The 19,886-nt window shown below is 43.1% G+C and overlaps 1 protein-coding gene across 1 annotated transcript in view; it reads left to right on the top strand.

The window, feature by feature from the left end:
- The first annotated feature begins 1,635 nt into the window (after positions 1-1,635).
- Positions 1,636-19,886, top strand: part of prtg (protogenin) — a 39,555-nt gene continuing 21,304 nt past the window's right edge. The window contains exons 1-8 of the mRNA XM_062963394.1: positions 1,636-1,771; positions 4,626-4,907; positions 14,351-14,495; positions 14,643-14,776; positions 14,878-15,015; positions 16,129-16,287; positions 16,811-16,970; positions 17,952-18,199. Coding sequence (XP_062819464.1) covers positions 1,702-1,771; positions 4,626-4,907; positions 14,351-14,495; positions 14,643-14,776; positions 14,878-15,015; positions 16,129-16,287; positions 16,811-16,970; positions 17,952-18,199 — 1,336 coding nt within the window. The 5' untranslated portion in view covers positions 1,636-1,701. The remainder of the gene's footprint in view (positions 1,772-4,625; positions 4,908-14,350; positions 14,496-14,642; positions 14,777-14,877; positions 15,016-16,128; positions 16,288-16,810; positions 16,971-17,951; positions 18,200-19,886) is intronic.

The raw sequence follows: 19,886 nt of genomic DNA, 5'->3' as shown, positions 1-19,886 counted from the left end.
CTCCTAGGAGAGAAAGGCGGGGTAAAAGTAATGTAAATAAATGAATAAATAAATCTATGGCAGGCATCCTCACAACTTCTGAGGATGCCTGCCACAGATGTGGGAGAAACGTCAGGAGAAAATACTTCTGGAACATGGCCATACAGCCTAGAAAACATACAACCCTATTATTGTTGTTGTTAAGTCTGCAAAGCAATGTCCAGCTGCACGTCCTATACGTGGCCACTGGGGGGCACTGCAGCCCTTTCTGTGCTTTGGCCAGTGATGTCCACCCAAGGCCTTGCCTTTGCCCAGAAGAGCCTGGCTTTTTCTTCTTTGACGTGGTGAAGAAAGAGTTGTGATATGCGTGTTTTTCAATCATGATGTGTTTTCATTCTATGTGTTACCAAGGGTTTGGGACTTCAAGTCCCACAAATCCTCACACCCAGGATTAAATTATTTTATGTTATATTATTATTATACTATATATTATTAATACTGGCTGTTAGGAATTGTGGGAGTTGAAGTCCAAAACACCTGGCGGGAGGGCCAAAGTTGATGTGGGCCTACTCTAAAGAACCTTGTTATTATTTGTATGATTAATAATTATATTAATATAGTATTTTTATATGATATTATTATATTATTATTACCTACTTTTAGGAATTGTGGGAGTTGAAGTACAAAACACCTGGAGGGAAGGCCAAAGTTGGCCCAGGCCTGCTCTAAAGTAATAATAATATTAGTAATAATAGTAATATATTAACATTTATATTATACTCATTATTATTAAATTATTATATTATTACTGGCTGCTAGGAATTGTGGGAGTTGAAGTCCAAAACACCTGGAGGGAAGGCCAAAGTTGGCCCAGGCCTGCTCTAAAGTAATAATAATATTAGTAATAATAATAATATATTAATGTTTATATTAAACTAATTATTATTATATTATATTATTACTGGCTGCTAGGAATTGTGGGAGTTGAAGTCCAAAACACCTGGAGGGAGGGCTGAAGTTGGTACACACCTGTTCTAAAGAGCCATATTATTATATTTATTATTATATTAGTATTATATTGTTATACTATTATTAATACAGTAGAGTCTTGCTTATCCAACATAAATGGGCTGGCAGAATATTGGATAAGTTAATATGTTGGATAATAAGGAGGGATTAAGGAAAAGCCTATTAAACATCAAATTAGGTTATGATTTTACAAATTAAGCACCAAAACATCATGATATACAACAAATTTCACAGAAAAAGTAGTTCAATACGCAGTAATGCTATGTAGTAACTACTGTATTTATGAATTTAGCACCAAAATATCATGATGTTTTGAAAACATTGACTACAAAAATGCATTGGATAATCCAGAACGTTGGATAAGTGAGACATTATATTATGTTATTATATTATGTTGTTGTTAATATTATTATTATTACCACCGGCTGTTAGGAACTGTGGGACCTGAAGGGCCCAGGCCTGGCCTAAAGAGGCAGGGGTGGGAGGGGCCTCATAGTGCCCCGCCCCTTGTCCAGCGGTGGGCCCGCCCCCTTTGCCCTGGCCTGGCCTGGCGGCCCCTGGCCACGCCCCCTCCCCAGCCAGAGAGAGAGAGAGGAGGGTCTTTGGGAGCCAGACGGAAGAAAGAAGGCAAGAAGAAGCCCTTGTGTGGACGGAGGAGGCGGCCAGGAGATGCCCCTGAAGCCCCCCGGATAAATGGAGCCCCCCAGGAGGACCCCCGGCTTCTCCTCCCTCGCCCTCTGCCTCTTGGCCTTCCTTCTGCCAGGTAAGAGACCCTCAAGGGAGAATCGAGGGAGGGAGACCCTCATGGGACCCCCATAGAGATCCCTAGACTGAGAGATAAGGGGCTGACCCCCCCCTCTTTATTTTAAGCCCCCTTGAAACCCTAAATAATAGTAAAATGTATGGTTCAGCCCCATTGTAAGCTTTGCTGGCGAGTGTGAAAATTCTGTGCTTGGTTGAAACTGGAGCGAATGTTCTGCCCAGGCTGCAAGGGAGGGAGCAAGACCCCCATGGGACCCCCAGAGAGATCGATACAGAGATAGATCATGGGGAGGGCCCTCGTGTTGAGCCCCCACCCTTCGTTTTCTTTATTTTAACCCTCCTTGAAAGTTTCATATTGTATTAAAATAGATGGTTCAACCGTATTGTAAGTTTTGCTGGCGAGTGTGAAAATTCTATACGTAGTTAAAACTGGAGTGAATTTTCTGCCCAGACTTCAATGCGAGAGAGAAGTCAATATCATACTAATAATAATGTGTAATGAAATTTGAAAAAAAAAATCTGTTCCTGCTTTGAGAATGTTGTTGCTGTTTAATCGTGTGGTCCTGACTTGGAAAGGAGTTGTTCTAGTCTCTAAACTTAGTTCTTTTTGTGGTTGGCTGGTTCGAGGCTCGAGGATGGGAAACTAGAGGCAAATGTGCTGCTGGGTTGCTGTGAGTTTTCTGGGCTGTATGGCCGATGTATGCTGCAGCGTGTCCCTCCCTCGCACAAAAGCAAAGTTTGGTGCAGTTTAATCAACTTTTCCCATGCTTTGATGATAGAACCAATTAGGAAGTGAAAAGTATTATATATAATAATTCTACAAATAATAATAATTGAGAAGTGTTCAACTTGTGATTTTGTGATATGAAATCCAGCATATCTATCTTGTTTGCTGTGTCATAATAATAATAATAATAATAATAATAATAATAATAATAATGTATTATTATTATTATTATTATTATTATTATTACCTAGACTTTTTTCTGGTGTATTTTAATATGTATTTTGTGGAAATATGGTTTAATATGTTTATTTCAAAAAGATTCATAATATACTAATATTGTGCTATGCTAATAATATATACAGTAGAGTCTCACTTATCCAACATAAACGGGCTGGCAGAATGTTGGATAAGCGAATATGTTGGATAATCAGGAGGGATTAAGGAAAAGCCTATTACACATCAAATTAGGTTATGATTTTACAAATTAAGCACCAAAACATCATGTTTAACAACAAATTTGACAGAAAAAGTAGTTCAATACACAGTAACGCTACGTAGTGATTACTGTATTTACGAATTTAGCACCAAAATATTACGATGTATTGAAAACATTGACTACAAAAACCATTGACTACTAAAAGGCAGACTGTATTGGATAATCCAGAATGTTGAGTAAGTGAAAGTTGGATAAGTGAGACTCTACTGTATGTGCATACAATATTGATAATAATGATAATATATATATACATATTGTATTGATAATATAATAATGTAATACGATATAATGCTAATAAAATACAATATAGTTATATATATACTAATATTGTGCCATGCTAATAATATATATTTATATACATATAATATTGATAATAATAATAGTATTATTAGTATAATACAATGTAATACTAAGAATACTGCAATATAATAATATACATATACTAATGTTTTGCTATGCTAATAATATTTTGCATAAGTGCATATAAAATTGATAATAAATGATAATATTGATAATATAATCTCTTATGTATACAAACAGTATTGATAATAATAATACTATAATGCAATACAATGTAATACTAATAATATTGCAGTATAGTAATATATATATACTAATGTTGTGCTATGCTAATATAATATATTATATATACATATCATATATTGATAATATTGTCATGTAATACAATGTAATACTCATAATACAATATGGTAATATATATACTAATATTGTGCTATGCTAATAATGTAATATATTTACATATAGTATTGATAGTAATTGATAATATTGATCAATAATATAATATATAATAACAATAGCTTCCTTTGGGATGAGAGGCCCCACAAGTCATGCCTTTGGTCCAGTCCATGTTGTCCCTTTTCCCTTCCTCTGAAGCCAAGATGGAGGGACCCCCATCTCTTTGGGGGCGGGCTTCCCTGCGAAAGGCCCATCAATCACCCTTTGAGCCCCCCTTTGATCTCCCCACCATTTGCTCCCTTCCTTCCTTCCTCCCTCTCCATCCATTAATTGCACCCATCAATGGAGGCCCAGGAAAAAGAAGAAGGGGGGGGGTCTTCCACTTGTTTGGGGTCACAAGCTTATATGTGAAAGTGTCTGTGTGTGTCTATAGACACAATAATAATAAACTTCAATGTCTTTTCAGTTTAATTTGCAAGAGGTTTAGGTGGCAATTGTGTGTGATGTGTCATGTTATCTTTATTTACCTTTAATTTTCTGTTAGTTTTATAACTTTACTGTCTTGGGTTCCCAGTATTGCCTGGGTTGTTTGAAAAAAGTCAATGTTTTAATTGTGCAAAATGCATAAAGTTGTGGGTGAACTAAAACTCACATTATGCCAGGTGAACACCGAGAAAATCCATCAGTGCTATGTTGGGCAAGTTTGCTCTGGATGCATCATAGGATTCCTTCCATGGCAAGACACCATTGATGGGGATACTTGGATGGTGCTTTTCCTGCATGGAGAAAGGGGGTTGGACTAGATGGCCCATGTGGTCTCTTCCAACTCTATGGTTCTATGGTTGTAAGGTGTAACTCTAAGGTGCTTCTTGGAAAGGAAAGTGCCCACTCCTTCCCTCTGACCAACCATTCCTTGCTTCTCGGTTTCTTTCCCAGGATCGCCCTGCTTCAGCGACCTCTTCTTCTCCCGGGAGCCACAGGACACGACGGTGCTGTCCCGGCGGGAGGGGGCTCTGCTGGAGTGCCAGGCCCGCGGGGAGCCCCCCATCTCGGTCTCCTGGCTGCGCAACGGGGCCAAGGTCCTGCCCAGCGAGAGGCTGCGCCCGCTGCCCAACGGCTCCCTTCTAGTGACCGAGGCCCACGAGGGCGCCTACCAGTGCCTGGCCCTCAACCAGCATGGTGCCATCCTCAGTCGCAAGGCCCTCCTCACCCTCGCCAGTAAGTGCCATGCGGGTGGGTGCGCGGGTGGACCAGAGGGATGCAGTAGCATTGCCATCACACAATATCACACTCCGATTCTTCTTCCTGGGTTTTCAGCGTCGTTTCCTAATTAGGTCTTTCATAAAAACATGGAAGAAAGTAGTACACTGCAAAAAAAAAAAACCCAGAGAATGAAAACCAGATTTTTATTCATCATGTAATAGTCGCACTCCAGTTTTTGATTAAAAAGATATTATTATGCACTGAAATATAGTAATTCAAACATTAAATGCCCCCCTATTCCCTGGTGTGCCAGGATCCGATCCAAAGGCAAGATAATCAGAGAATGAAAACCAGATTTTTATTCATCACGTAATAGTCGCACTCCAGTTTTTGATTAAAAAGATATTATGCACTGAAATAGAGTAATTCAAATATTAAATGGCCCCCTATTCCTTGGTATGCCAGGATCTGATCCAAAGGTAAGATAATCAGAGAATGAAAATCAGATTTTTATTCATCACGTAATAGTCGCACTCCAGTTTTTGATTCAAAAGATATTATTATGCACTGAAATAGAGTAATTCAAATATTAAATGGCCCTCTATTCCTTGGTATGCCAGGATCTGATCCAAAGGTAAGATAATCAGAGAATGAAAATCAGATTTTTATTCATCACGTAATAGTCGCACTCCAGTTTTTGATTCAAAAGATATTATTATGCACTGAAATACAGTAATTAAAACATTAAATGCCCCCCTACTCCCTGGTGTGCCAGGATCTGATCCAAAGGCAAGATAATCAGAGAATGAAAACCAGATTTTTATTCATCACTTAATAGTCGCATTCCATTTTTTGAATAAATAGAAATAAAAAAGTGTGGCTATTAGGGCAACTCGCACATTACATGGCCTCCTCTTCCCTTTTTCTGCCAGGATCCGACCCAAAGGCAGGATAATAACCCTAGGTAACACTACGATCCTTGTAGCTTCAACACCTGGCTAGATGCGGGATTCCCCCAGGCTTTGATGTGGCAAGGCCATTCAGTGCTAATCAAGCTGGCCAGTGGCAACATTCAGACTTGCCTCCAACCGGCAAGCGTTCTTTCTTTCTCTCTCTCTCTCTCTCTCCCACCCTGGACATCCTTCCACAGGGATCCAGACCCCACTTGCCTCGTTTCCAGCAGACCTCGCAACCTTTGGCTCTGCATGGACAGGCATTTCTCTTTCTATCTGTCTTTCCTTGCAAGCGCCCTAACTTTTTTTGGAATGTGCCAACTTTCCTTGGAAGCCTTGCTTGGCCCATTGTGCGAGGCGGAGAGTGTTTTCTTTGGGGGAAGGCCTCCCCCCCCTCCCTCCCCCCCTCCCTGGGTCCCATTATTCATGTGCAAAGGCAGGCTCCCCGGCAGGGTTAAAAGGTTAGAAACTGGCCGGGGAGAGGTTTACCCTTGTGATAAAGAGCAGATGACCCTCATTCAGGGGACGGCTTTCAAGTGAGAACCCGGGAGGAGGGGGGGGGCAGGGGATTGTTCTGAGGAATGCGGCCAGGGACACCGCCCCCCCTCCCCTCCCCTCCCCTCGGACCCCCTCCCCTCCCCCTCCCGTCCCCTCCAGCCTTATCTCAAGGGCCATCGCAGAGAGAGAGAGAGAGAGAGAGAGGGGGGGGACCGTTTGGGGAGGAGGGGCTCGGCCGGCCTTTCCTGTTGTTCATCCAAGCACAAAAGAATGTCTCTCCCTCCCAGCTCTAACCTCCTTCCCCCTCTCTTTCGCCCCCTTGCTTTTCTCTTTCCTTCCTTCTTTCCTTCCATCTATCTATCTACCTGTTTGTCTATCTTTCCATCTCTCTTGGATTATTTCTTATTTATTTATTTTATTTGTATCCCGCCTCCATCTCCCCCGACGCGGACTCGGGGCAGCTCACAGAAATATCAAATAAAAACAATAACAGTATACAGTACGTCAATGGACAAAAACATGCGCCAGTTATAAAATCTGAACGTTTAGTTTATTTCTTTCCTCCTTCCTTATTTCCTTCCATCTTTCCCGCTTTCTTTCTTCCCTCTGTCCCTCGTTCCTTCTTTCCTTCATTTCATCTCCTTCCTTCTGTTCTTTTCTTCCTTGCTTTCCTACTTTTTTATTTCTTACTATCTTTATTTCCTTCTTTCTTTTCTTTCTTTCTTTCCTCTCCCCTTCCTTCCTTCCTTCCATTCATCCATCCATCTGTCTACCTTTCTGTCTTTCTTTGATTCTTTCTTTCCTACCTTCCTTCCATCTTTTCTTCCCTTCCTCCTTCCTTCCTTCCATCTTTATTTCCTTCTTTCTTTGATTTTTTCTTTCTTTCCTTTCTCTTCCCTTCCTTCCTTCCTTCCATCCATCCATCTATCTATCTATCTATCCATCTTTCTTTGATTCTTTCTTTCCTCCCTTCCTTCCATCTTTTCTTTCTTCCTACCTTCCTTCTTTCCTTCCTCCTTCCATCCATCCATCCATCCATCCATCCATCCATCCATCCATCCATCTCTTTCCTCCCTCCTTCCTTCCTCTTTTCTTTCCTTCTTTCTTTCTTTTTTTATTTCTTCCTCCTTTCCTTTCCTTTCCTTCCTTCCTTCCTTCCCTTGTTTCTTCCTTTCTTTTTTTGTTTCTCCTTCCTTCCTTTTTCCTTCCTTTTTCCTTCCTCCCTCCCTTCCTCCTTTCTTTCCTTCCTTCTTTTTTATTTCTTCCTTCCTTCCTTCCCTTCTTTCTTCCTTTCTTTTTTCATTTTTCCTTCCTTCCTTTCTCCTTTCTTTCTTCATCCCCAAAGCACCTTCCCTCCTTCCCCTTGTTTTCCCAAAGAGGAGCCTCGAGAGATAAGGTCTCTCTTGAGAGAAAACAAACTTGTTTGGGGTCTTCTTCACCTCCTTTCAATTTGGGAGAAAAAGAGGAGGAGGAGGAAGGTGTGTGTGTGTGTGTGTGTGTGTGTGTCCCTTTGTGGGTCTCCCTGTGGGGCCAGAATGCTCACTGATCTGGCTCTGGAGATTAGCCCCCCCCCCTGTCCCTCCTTTGAAGTCCTCCTCCTCCTCCTCCTCCTCCTCCTTGGGGGGCACAGGCATTGTGCTGGGGCAGAGGCCCAGGAAGAAGGGGGCTGGAGCCCCCCAACCCCGCTCAGGCCTGGCTCGGCCGCTTCAGGACCACCGGAAGGAGAGCTTAAGGGGGGCAGCCCATGCATGCGGGACACATGGCGCCCGCATTCAAAAGAATACAGGGCTGGGCGGGAAAAGGCAAGGCCCTGAGGCTGCTGGGAATCGTGGGAGTTGCAGTCCAAAACACCACCCTGGCCCAGGCCTGGGGTCCCCTTCCCAGGGGCAGAGGGAGAGTGGGATGCTATGACCGTCTCATTGGGAATGAATGGGATTGAGGGGGGCAGCAGAGGGGGTCCCCTGACCCTGTTGGGATGCGGGGTTCAGGAGTTGTTGTTGTTGCTGTTGTTGTGTTGTGGAAGGCTTTCATGGCCGGGATCACAGGGTTGTTGTATGTCTTTCGGGCTGTGTGGCCATGTTCCAGAAGCATTCTCTCCTGACGTTTCGCCCACATCTATGGCAGGCATCCTCAGAGGTTGTGAGGTATGGAGGTTGCTGTTGTATGAGGTATGGAGGTATGTGAGGTTGCTCCTCTCCCAAGGCTTAAGGGTTGGAACACATACATCAGAGCAGCCAGCCATTGAAACACATAGACCTGAGGTTGAAGCCAAGCAGTGAGGGTCTGTTGTAAAGGAGGCAGGTGGGCTCTGTGGGTGTGTGTGTATAATCCGTGGCCTGATGTCCAGGGTGGGAGAAGTAACCCTTGTCTGTTGGAGGCAAGCAGCAGGAGCCCCTGAGAGGGAGGTGGGCAGGCCCTTCTGGACACCAGTCTGGCCATTGCTGGGCATCGGCCTCTGCGTAAGGCTGGCCCCTGGTGTGCCTGGCCTGGCCTTGAGGGCCCTTCCTCTGCCTCCAATGCAATGCCTCTTCTTGATTTCTGCCCCTTCTCCCTCCCTCAAGCCAAAGGTCAGGAGGTGCCCACAAGCAAGCCCACCCGGGGCTCCCTTGCCCCCCTTGGCCCTCCCAGACCCACACGGTCCGGTCCTTGGGCAAGACCAGGGGGTTTTCTCCTCTTCCGTCTCCTCCTCTGCGCTTTCCTCTTCCTTCTTTCCTTTCCTCTCTTTCCCTTTTCTAGCCTTTCCTTCCTCTTCTCTTCCCTCTTTTCTTTCCCTTCTTCTTCTTCCCTCTCCTCTCCCCTCTTTTCATATACAGTAGAGTCTTACTTATCCAACGTAAACGGGCCGGCAGAAGCTGGGATAAGCGAATATCTTGGATAATAAGGAGGGATTAAGGAAAAGCTTATTAAACATCAAATTAGGTTATGATTTTACAAATTAACCACCAAAGCATCATGTTACACAACAAATTTGACAGAAAAAGGAGTTCAATACGCAGTAATGTTATGTTGTAATTACTGTATTTATGAATTTAGCACCAAAATATCACAATATATTGAAAACATTGACTACAAAAATGGCTTGGATAATCCAGAAAGTTGGATAAGTGAGACTCTACTGTACTTTCCTTCTCGTTTTCCTTTCATCTTCCTTCCCTTCTTTCTTTTCTCCTTCCTCTCCTCCTTTTCCATCTCTGCCCTTTTTTCCTTCCTCCTCTTCCTCCTCTTCTCTTCCCTCTTTTCCTTTTCATATCCTTTCTTTCCTCTTGTCCTTTTCCTTCCTCTTTTCCTTCCTCCTCTTTCTATACTCTTCCTTCCCCTTCTTTCTCTCCTTTTTTTCTTCTTCTCTCCTCTTTTCCTTTTCATATCTTTTCTTTCCTCTCATCCTTTTCCTTCCTTCTTTCCTTCCTCCTCTTGCTGTAATCTTCCTTCCCCTTCTTTCCTCTCCTTTTTTCTTTTTCTCCTTCTTCTCTCCTCTTTTCCTTTTCATATCCTTTCTTTCCCTTCTTCACCTTCTCCTTTTCCTTTCCTCTCCTCTTATTTTTGCATCCTTTCCTTCCTCTCCTTCTCCTTTTCTTCCTTCTTCTCCTCCTTTTCCTTTCCTCTCTTTCCTTTCCTTCTCCTTTTCCTCTCTCTTTTTTTCCTTCTTCTCCTCCTTTAACTTTCCTTTCTTTCCTCTTCTCTCTGTTCCTTTTCCTTTCATATCCTTTCTTTCCTTTCTTCTCCTTCTCCTTTTCCTTTCCTCTCCTCTTATTTTTGCATCCTTTCCTTCCTCTCCTTCTCCTTTTCTTCCTTCTTCTCCTCCTTTTCCTTTCCTCTCTTTCCTTTCCTTCTCCTTTTCCTCTCTCTTTTTTTCCTTCTTCTCCTCCTTTAACTTTCCTTTCTTTCCTCTCCTCTCTGTTCCTTTTCCTTTTCATATCCTTTCTTTCCTTTCTTCTCCTTCTCCTTTTCCTTTCCTCTCCTCTTTTTTCTGGCATCCTTTCCTTCTCCTTTTCTTCCTTCTTCTCCTCCTTTCCCTTTCCTTTCCTTCTCCTTTTCCTCTCTCTCTTTTTCCTTCTTCTCCTCCTTTAACTTTCCTTTCTTTCCTCTCCTCTCTGTTCCTTTTCCTTTTCATATCCTTTCTTTCCTTTCTTCTCCTTCTCCTTTTCCTTTCCTCTCCTCTTTTTTCTGGCATCCTTTCCTTCTCCTTTTCTTCCTTCTTCTCCTCCTTTCCCTTTCCTTTCCTTCTCCTTTTCCTCTCTCTCTTTTTCCTTCTTCTCCTCCTTTAACTTTCCTTTCTTTCCTCTCCTCTCTGTTCCTTTTCCTTTTCATATCCTTTCTTTCCTTTCTTCTCCTTCTCCTTTTCCTTTCCTCTCCTCTTTTTTCTGGCATCCTTTCCTTCTCCTTTTCTTCCTTCTTCTCCTCCTTTCCCTTTCCTTTCCTTCTCCTTTTCCTCTCTCTCTTTTTCCTTCTTCTCCTCCTTTAACTTTCCTTTCTTTCCTCTTCTCTCTGTTCCTTTTCCTTTCATATCCTTTCTTTCCTTTCTTCGCCTTCTCCTTTTCCTCTCCTCTTCTTTTTGCATCCTTTCCTTCCTCTCCTTCTCCTTTTCTCCCTTCTTCTCCTTCTTCTCCTTTTCCTTTCTTTCCTCTCCTCTTTTCCTTTCCCCTCCTCTCTTTCTTCCCCTTCCTTCCCTGGGTCTTTGGGGTCTTGGGGAGGGGTCTCTCCCTCCCTCTCCATCCAAAGAGAGAGAGCCAAGGGGCCCCTCCGCAGCCTCCTCGGTTGCCTTTTGCAAAAAGGACAGATTCCCCCTCCTCCTCCTCCTCCTCCGTCCATCCATCCCTCCGGCCGGCCTCTGTTGCCAGGGCTGCAGGCTTGACCCCTGGGACCCCGGCAGAGAGAGAAAGAGGGGCCAGGCCAGAGGAGGAGGAGGAGGCTGGCCAGGCGCTCCGGCCACAGAAGAATAAGAGGGCCAGCTGGCCATCGATCCCTCTCCTCTCCGTCCAGCGGCCGCTTTGTGCTCTTTTTCCTCTTGTTCATGTTGTTTGATTCACTTCTGCACTTAGCTGTGTCTTCCGGGCCTTTTGCTGATCCCACCATCCCTAACAGCCGGGAGGAATGGTGGGAGTTGCAGTCCAAAACACCTGGAGGCAAGTCTGTAGCCTAAGAGGTTGTTTAGGGGCTCAACCAAACTGGGTTGGGATGAGTTTTCCAGGATGTATGGCCATGTCCCGGCAGCATTCTCTTCTGATGTTTCTCCCACATCTGTGGCAGGCATCCATAGGCAAGTGGGGTTTATATAATAATAATAATAATAATAATAATAATAATAATAGGGTGCCGTGCCAAAAGATCTCAGCTGGCATTTGGAAACAATAGACATTGACAAAATTACGATCTGTCAACTGCAAAAGGCCACCCTGCTGGGATCTGCACGCATCATCCGAAAATACATCACACAGTCCTAGACACTTGGGAAGTGTTCGACTTGTGATTTTGTGAAATGAAATCCAGCATATCTATCTTGTTTGCTGTGTCATATAATAATAATAATAATAATAATAATAATAATAATAATAATAATAATAATAATAATAATGTTTATTTTTGTACCCCGCCTCCATCTCCCTGGGGGGACTCAGGGCGGATTATATGGGGCCAAAGCCCGAGCAAATGCAAGACAAACATAGAACAACATCAAATAACCAAAAACCACGCACAATTTTTTAAATTTTTTTACATTATTTCTTCATACAGATAACAAAACAATACACTGCAAACCTTTGCCATCCAAAAGATAACACAAAAACTGATTACAAACTTTATGGCTGGGATACAGGTTCCAATTGTGATTCCCTTTACCACGCACAAATGAAAATTAAAAGTGACATAAAATAAAATCACAAACATTAGTAAAACACAAGTTAAAACACAGCAATAAAGTCATTAAAAATGAACTGGGCTAAAGTGCAGTGAAAGGATGTCCAGGGTGGGAGAAAGAAATAACTTTGGTCTGCTTAAGATACTGTTGTAGTTGGCCACCTTGATTAGCACTGAATGGCCTTGCAGCTTCAAGGCCTGCCTGGGGGGGGGGACACTTAGATGTGGGCGAAACATCAGGAGGGAATGCTTCTGGAGCACGGCAGCCTGGAAGACTTGCCACAAATCAGTGATTCTGGCCATTAAATCCTTCGACAACACACTGCACAAGGCTGTTTCTGATGACAAAATTATATTCTTAGCACAATATTAGTATAAAAAATAAAAAGAAGAAGGCGGGGCCACTTCACCCTTGGCTAGCTCATTTTCCCCAGTGGAGAGTGTCCTGAGAGAGGAGGGTCAGCCGCTGGGGGCATATGGCGGAGGAGTTAAGCAATGCCATTCTGTTGCATTGGAGGAGGAGGAGGAGGAGGAGGGGGCTGCCCTGAGGATAGTTGTGGGCAATGGAGGGGGGTCCCTTTGTCCTGTTTGGGGGCAAAGGTGATGGATGGGGCCGGGAGGAGAAGGAAGGGAGGCAGGACAGATGGCCAGGCCAACCTTTCCCTCTCCTCTCTCTCTCTCTCTCTCTCATTCATTCTTGCATCTGGAATTCCAGCCCCGGCCCCCTCCCCAATTTATTGACGGGAGCTTGGTGCAATTACCTCTCTGCACAGGGCAGATTTATGCCCCGTCTTCCTTTTCTTCTCCTTCAAAGGAAAACACAATGAGTGCAGGGATCGGGATCGCCTTTGGGACTTTGATCTGCCTCTGCTCCTTCCCCCCCAAGACCCCATCCAACCCCACTCATCCACGGCTCCTCAAAATAGTTGCAGTGCTTACAGTAGAGTCTCACTTATCCAAGCTAAAGGGGCCGGCAGAAGCTTGGATAAGCGGATATCTTGAATAATAAGGAGGGATTAAAGAAAAGCCCAAATTAGGTTATGATTTTACAAATTAAAACATCATGTTATACAACAAATTTGACAGAAAAAGCAGTTCAATACACAGTAATGTTCTGTTGTAATTACTTTATAGTAGAGACTCACTTATCAAACATTCTGGATTATCCAACGCATTTTTGTAGTCAATGTTTTCAATATATCGTGATATTTTGGTGCTAAATTCGTAAATACAATAATTACTACATAGCATTAATGTGTAATGAACTACTTTTTCTGTCAAATTTGTTGCATAACATGATGTTTTGGTGCTTAATTTGTAAAATCATAACCTATTTTGAAGTTTAATAAACTTTTTCTTAATCTCTCCCTATTATCCAACATATTCGCTTATCCAACGTTCTACTGGCCCGTTTATATTGGATAAGTGAGACTCTACTGTATTTACGAATTTAGCACCAAAATGTCACGATATATTGAAAACATTGGCTACAAAAATGGCTTGGATAATCCAGAAACTTGGATGAGCGAGGTTTAGATAAGTAAGACTCTACTGTATTAGTATTATTTATATACTAATATAAATAATTATATTAGTATAATATAATATTAGTATAAGGGGCCGGGCTGTGGCGCAGCTGTTGAGCAGCTGCCTTAAATCACTCTGACCATGAGGTCATGAGTTCGAGGCCAGCCCGTGGCGGGGTGAGCACCCGTCAATTAAAAATAAAAAATAGCCCCTGCTCGTTGCTGACCTAGCAACCCGAAAGATAGTTGCATCTATCAAGTAGGAGATAAGGTACCACTTATAAAGTGGGGAGGCAAGATTAACTAATTTACGACCTGGAATGAGGAAGTGCCGTCAGTGTGGATGATGAAGCAGCTGCTCCCCCCTGTGGCCAGAATCGAACATCCCCTCAGAAGAAGGTTAACTTGCCTCTGCGTGTGTCTCTCAGTCTCTGTTTGATGTGTTTATGGGCATTGAATGTTTGCCCTATGTGTGTTATAATGTGATCCGCCCTGAGTCCCCTTCGGGGTGAGAAAGAAGGGCGGAATATAAATACTGTAAATAAATAAATATATTGTGCTTGTATTGCCGTATGATGCCAATCAAGGCTCTGACTGACATGTGCCTTCCCTTCCTTCCTCCGTCCAGCCATGCCTGCCTTTGAGCTGCAGCCGCTTCCGGCCAAGGTCCCTGAGGGTGGAGTGGCCCGCTTTGCCTGCAAGGTCTCTTCCGTCCCTCCGGCCGTTGTCACCTGGGAACGCAACCGCACCGCACTCCCCATCGCCCTGGACAGGTGTGTTTGTGTGTGTGCCGCCTCTTCCGTTCTGGGCGACTCAGGGCCCATCCGGACAGGACCATAATCTGGTTCAAAATGGGGGCTGTTTGGGCCACATTGGGCCTGCCTTGGAGAACGTTAAAGTGCCTCCTCTTCCTCCCCTAGGATCACGGCCTTGCCCTCCGGAGTGCTGCAAATCTACGGCGTCCAGCCGCAGGACGCGGGGAGCTACCGCTGCGTGGCCACGGCCCCCGCCCACCGCAGGAAGAGCGCCGAGGCCACGCTCACCGTCCTCCCAGGTACCGGGAAAGGCCCACACCCTCCCACGCCATCCTTGGCAGGCCTTGCGTGTGTCTCCGCACGGCCACCTCACCCTTTGCTTGCTCTCTTCCTTCCGAAGCCTCCAACGCCAAGCTCCTCCACAAGCCTTCCATCATCGCCGGTCCGGAGAACGTCACGGCTTCCCTCCACCAGACGGTCATCTTCGAGTGCGTGGCCACCGGGAACCCAAAGCCCATCATTTCCTGGAGCCGCTTGGGTGAGCCCCCCTAACAAAAACATTATTATTATTATTATTATTATTATTATTATTATTATTATTATTATTATTATTATTATATGTATTTACAGCAGTGGTTCCCAAACTTATTTGGCTTACTGCCCCCTTTCCAGAAAAAAATATTACTCAGCGCCCCCTGGAAATTAATTTTTTAAAATCTTTAATAGCAATTAAACAGAAAGATATATATATTAATATTTCTACCTTTTTTGTAAAATATAGTAAAGAAAGGTGTAAATTAGAAACATTTAAGTTTGAAATTATGAAACTATTTTTTGAACTCAGAATAGAAAGGTAATACAGTTATTCATCACCCCCAAATGCACCTGTGGCCATCACCGCCCCCCGGATCGCTGCAGCGCCCACTTTGGGAGTCACTGATTTACAGTATTTATATTATTATATTATATATTTTATATAATAATATTTATTATTATTATTATGACACAGCAAACGAGATATACATGCTGGATTGATTATTATTATTATTATTATTATTATTATTACTATTATTACTATTACTACTATTATTATTGTGTTGCTATGAGTTTTCTGGGCTGTCTGGCCATGTCAAATTAGCATTCTGCCCGCAACATACATATTATTATATTATTTATTTATTATTTATTACATCATTTCTACCCCGCCCTTCTCACCCATCAGGGGACTCAGGGCGGCTTACAATATACATCAAAAACACAGTTTACATCAGATTAAAAGTCTTCCAAGATTAAATATTACAATAAAAAGTAAAATATATGTTAAAAAACCTGTGTAATTGTACATTTAAATATACATTTCAGGGGCTTTTGTCCAGGTAGGGGTCTGTCAATGAGTCATATATTCATATTGCAATTCTGCTGCTACTCGTGCTTAAATGCCTGCTCCCATAACCACTTTTAATGAGAGAGAGAGATGATTTCATAGAATCACAGAGTTGGAAGAGACCTCATGGGCCATCCAGTCCAACCCCCTGCAAGAAGCAGGAAAATCTCATTCAAAGCACCCCCGACAGATAGCCATTTGTGTCCTGCATTCTCTCTTCGAAAATGATGCTGAGCGCATCCTCCCTCCCTCCCTCCCTCCCCACAGACCACAAGCCCATTGACGTCTTCAACACGCGTGTCCTGGGGAATGGGAACCTCATGATCTCCGACGTGAAGGCGCCCCACACCGGGGTCTACATCTGCCGCGCCACCACGCCCGGCACACGCAACTTCACCACCGCCGCCGCCACCCTGACTGTCCTGGGTGAGGCCCGCCTCCGTCCCCCTCCTTCCCAAACCCATAATACTCCAGGGCTCCTTAAACGGTGGGTTCCGCCCCCAAATGGGTCCCCTTTCGCTCAGTGTTGGGGTCCCGGAACATTTAGCCAAGGCAGAGGTTTCCGAATGCCACCTAGTGGCTGTTGCAGGCATTGATGCGGATCCGTTGCGTTGACAGTAGACTCTGCACAAGGAGGAAACATCCTGTTCAGCAAGCCTCGCAAAATACTTGTTTGTTATCAGCAAATGCTTGATTTGTATACCTATTTTATGTATCCATATCCCTGGGGTCCTATTAAAATTTCTCAGTCCAAAGAGAAACCAAGTGCACGTTAGGAATTCCTGGAGGGAGGTCTCAAGTTGGCCCATGCCTGTTCTAGAGTAAGGCTGTCCAGTCAGTCTCTCCTCTTCCATCCACAATCGAAGCCCAACTCAAGGAGCCAGGAGGGTGCCGAGTGTCCGAAGGGGTCAGGCTGACCCTTTGCGCCCTTCTGCTCCTTCCCGTCCAGCGCCGCCTTCGTTCGTGGAGTGGCCGGAGAGCTTGACCAGGCCGCGGGCCGGCACCGCCCGCTTTGGCTGCCAGGCGGAAGGCATCCCGGCCCCAAAGGTCTCCTGGCTGAAGAACGGGCGCAAGGTCCACTCCAACGGCCGGATCAAGATGTACAACAGGTGAGGAGGGGGAGTGTTGTGGTTTGCGATGATTTAGAGGCTCAGAGGATGAAGAAGGGGGTATATTTGGTGGGGTCTTTGAGGGAGCAGTGGGGGTGGAAGCCACCAAAGAGAACGCAAAACACAGGCAGCCTAGATTTTCCCAGTGGCTTCGGGATAAACAAAAGTGGAGCAGGTGTGTAAGAAGTGATGTTATGGGTGGGAATTAAGGCTTGGTGTGTGTCTCTTCCAGCTGCCTTGTTGCGAGAACAACGGTGCTTTCTGAGTGTGAACATCTCTCAGGTGTTCTCCCTTTGGTTCATGGATTTTTGGAGTTTGTTCATATAATTCCTGTTTCAAGTTTCAAGTTCTTGGATTTTTGGATCGTTGTTCATGTCTTCATGGTTTTTGGTTCTGGATTAGATCATGTTCCTGTTTTCAAGTCCTTGTTATAACTTCCTTCAAGTACAATAGAGTCTCACTTATCCAAGCTAAACGGGCTAGCAGAATGTTGGATAAGCGAATATGTTGGATAATAAGGAGAGATTAAGGAAAAGCCTATTAAACATCAAATTAGGTTATGATTTTACAAATGAAGCACCAAAACATCATGTTATACAACAAATTTGGCAGAAAACGTAGTTCAATACGCAGTAATGTTATGTTGTAATTACTGTATTTATGAATTTAGCACCAAAATATCATATATATTGGAAACATTGACTACAAAAATGGCTTGGATTATCCAGAACCTTGGATAAATGAGACTCTACTGTATATAGATTTTTGCCTTGTTTCTTGCAGTGGTTTTAAGAGAACTGCCAAGGAGCTGGATCTCTGGGAGTTGTCTCCTGGAATTGCTTCATACCTTTGCTCAGTATATGACTTGGTGGATTCCTTCACCTCTGCGTGGGGTTGGGTGTCCCACGGCTGGGGCTCAACAGGGAGGCCACTCTACCCAGTCCCTCGGTCACCGCTTCCTCTCTCTCTCTCTCTGCCCAGCAAACTGGTCATCAACCAGATCATCCCGGAGGACGATGCCATCTACCAGTGCCTGGCCGAGAACAGCCAGGGCTCGGTCCTGGCTCGGGCCAGGCTGACCGTGGTCCTGTCCGAAGACCGGCCCAGCGCCCCCTGCAACGTCCACGCCGAGACCGTCTCCAGCTCCGCCATCCTGCTGGCCTGGGAGCGGCCGCAGTACAACGCCGACAAGGTCATCGCCTACTCCGTCCACTACATGAAGGCCGAAGGTGAGCGCCCGGCACTGCCCGCCGGCAGGGCATTCAATATCATCATCATAGGAATAATAATATCGTATATACTCAAGTATAAGCCGACCCGAATATATGCCGAGGCATCTAATTTTACCACAAAAAAACTGGGAAAACATTGACTCCAGTATAAACCAAGATACCAATAAAATTGAATTAATTGAGGCATCAGTAGTTTAAATGTTTTTGAATCTTTACATCAAACTGTAATTTAAGATATGAGTGTCCAACTCCGATTAAATCATTATTTTCATCTTCTTCAATGTAAATGTGCTTATGTATCCTTTTAATAATAATAGAGTGAAATAATAAATGTAATAATAATAATAAATGCAGTAAAATAATAAATGTAATAGAGTAAAATAATAAATGTATTATTAATAATAAAATAGAGTAAAATAAATGTAAAAGAAACAACAATAATAGAGAAAAATAATAAATGTAATAATAATAATTAATAGAGTAAAATAATAAATGTAATAATACCAATAATAATAGAGAAAAATAATAAATATACCATATATACTTGAGTATAAGCCAACCTGAATATAAGCCCACCAGGACCCTCACCCAAGTATAAGCCGAGGAGGTTTTTTTCAGTCCTAAAAAAGGGCTAAAAAACTAGGGCTATACTCAAGTATATACAGTATATATATATAGTATGTCTCCTGCAACATCATTTGGGAGCTCCTCAATGTATACAGTATAATAATATATAGAAATGATAGCACTGTAATGTAATAATATATATATATATATATATATATATATAACAATAATAATGTTGTAATATATTATTATATTGTATTATTGTTAGTATTATATTGTATTACAATATTATTCTATTATCAATATATAGAATATATGATATATTCTATTATATTATTACATAGAGTATGTATATATCATACATTATGTTATTATATATTGTATTATATTAATAGCATAACGCAATATTATATTATATATTGCTATATTGTACAGTACCACTGTACAGTAATGTTATTAGTAATATTACACGCAATATATAATATACAATTATTATTATATTGTACTATATTAGTATATCCCAAAGTATGTGTGTTTATATGTGTGTGTGTGTGTATGTAAATGTATGTAAGTATATATATAATTTACTACCAGTATATTATATTATTAGTATTATGTAATATATGTACTATATCATAAGTTGTAGTATATATAATATATAATATATTATATGACAATATTATTAATATTATATTTACAATATTCCTGTCCCTGGGAAAGGGCCGGGGGGCTTCTGACTTCTCTCCTTCTCCCAAGACCCCCTTCCATTCCATTCCTGGCAAATACAGACATTCTTTCCGAAACACACTCCAGAATCGGATTATATTCTTTCTCAGGCCAAGAATGCAAACAGGGCAAAGAAGCAGCTGTGTGTGTGTGTGTGTGTGTCTTGTGGAGAAGGGCATGTTTCTGAAGCATGTTCTGCGTCCCATGTGGGGCAAAGGGAAGAAAGGCGGCCTTGACGAGGCTGCAGAGTGTTAATTCCTCGTTAGCGCGATGAAGGGAAGGTACAAAGGCCCCTCCGGCCGGCCATTCAGCGGAAGAGCCCTTACATTCGGGGCCCAGGGACCCCTGCCGAGAAGCGGGCCAGAAATCACCCCATGCCGCCCCTAATTAA

This window comes from Anolis carolinensis, unplaced genomic scaffold, assembly GCF_035594765.1.
Source record: "Anolis carolinensis isolate JA03-04 unplaced genomic scaffold, rAnoCar3.1.pri scaffold_11, whole genome shotgun sequence".
In the NCBI taxonomy this organism is placed as follows: Eukaryota; Metazoa; Chordata; class Lepidosauria; order Squamata; family Dactyloidae; genus Anolis; species Anolis carolinensis.
This window is presented reverse-complemented; position numbering and strand designations above follow the sequence as displayed.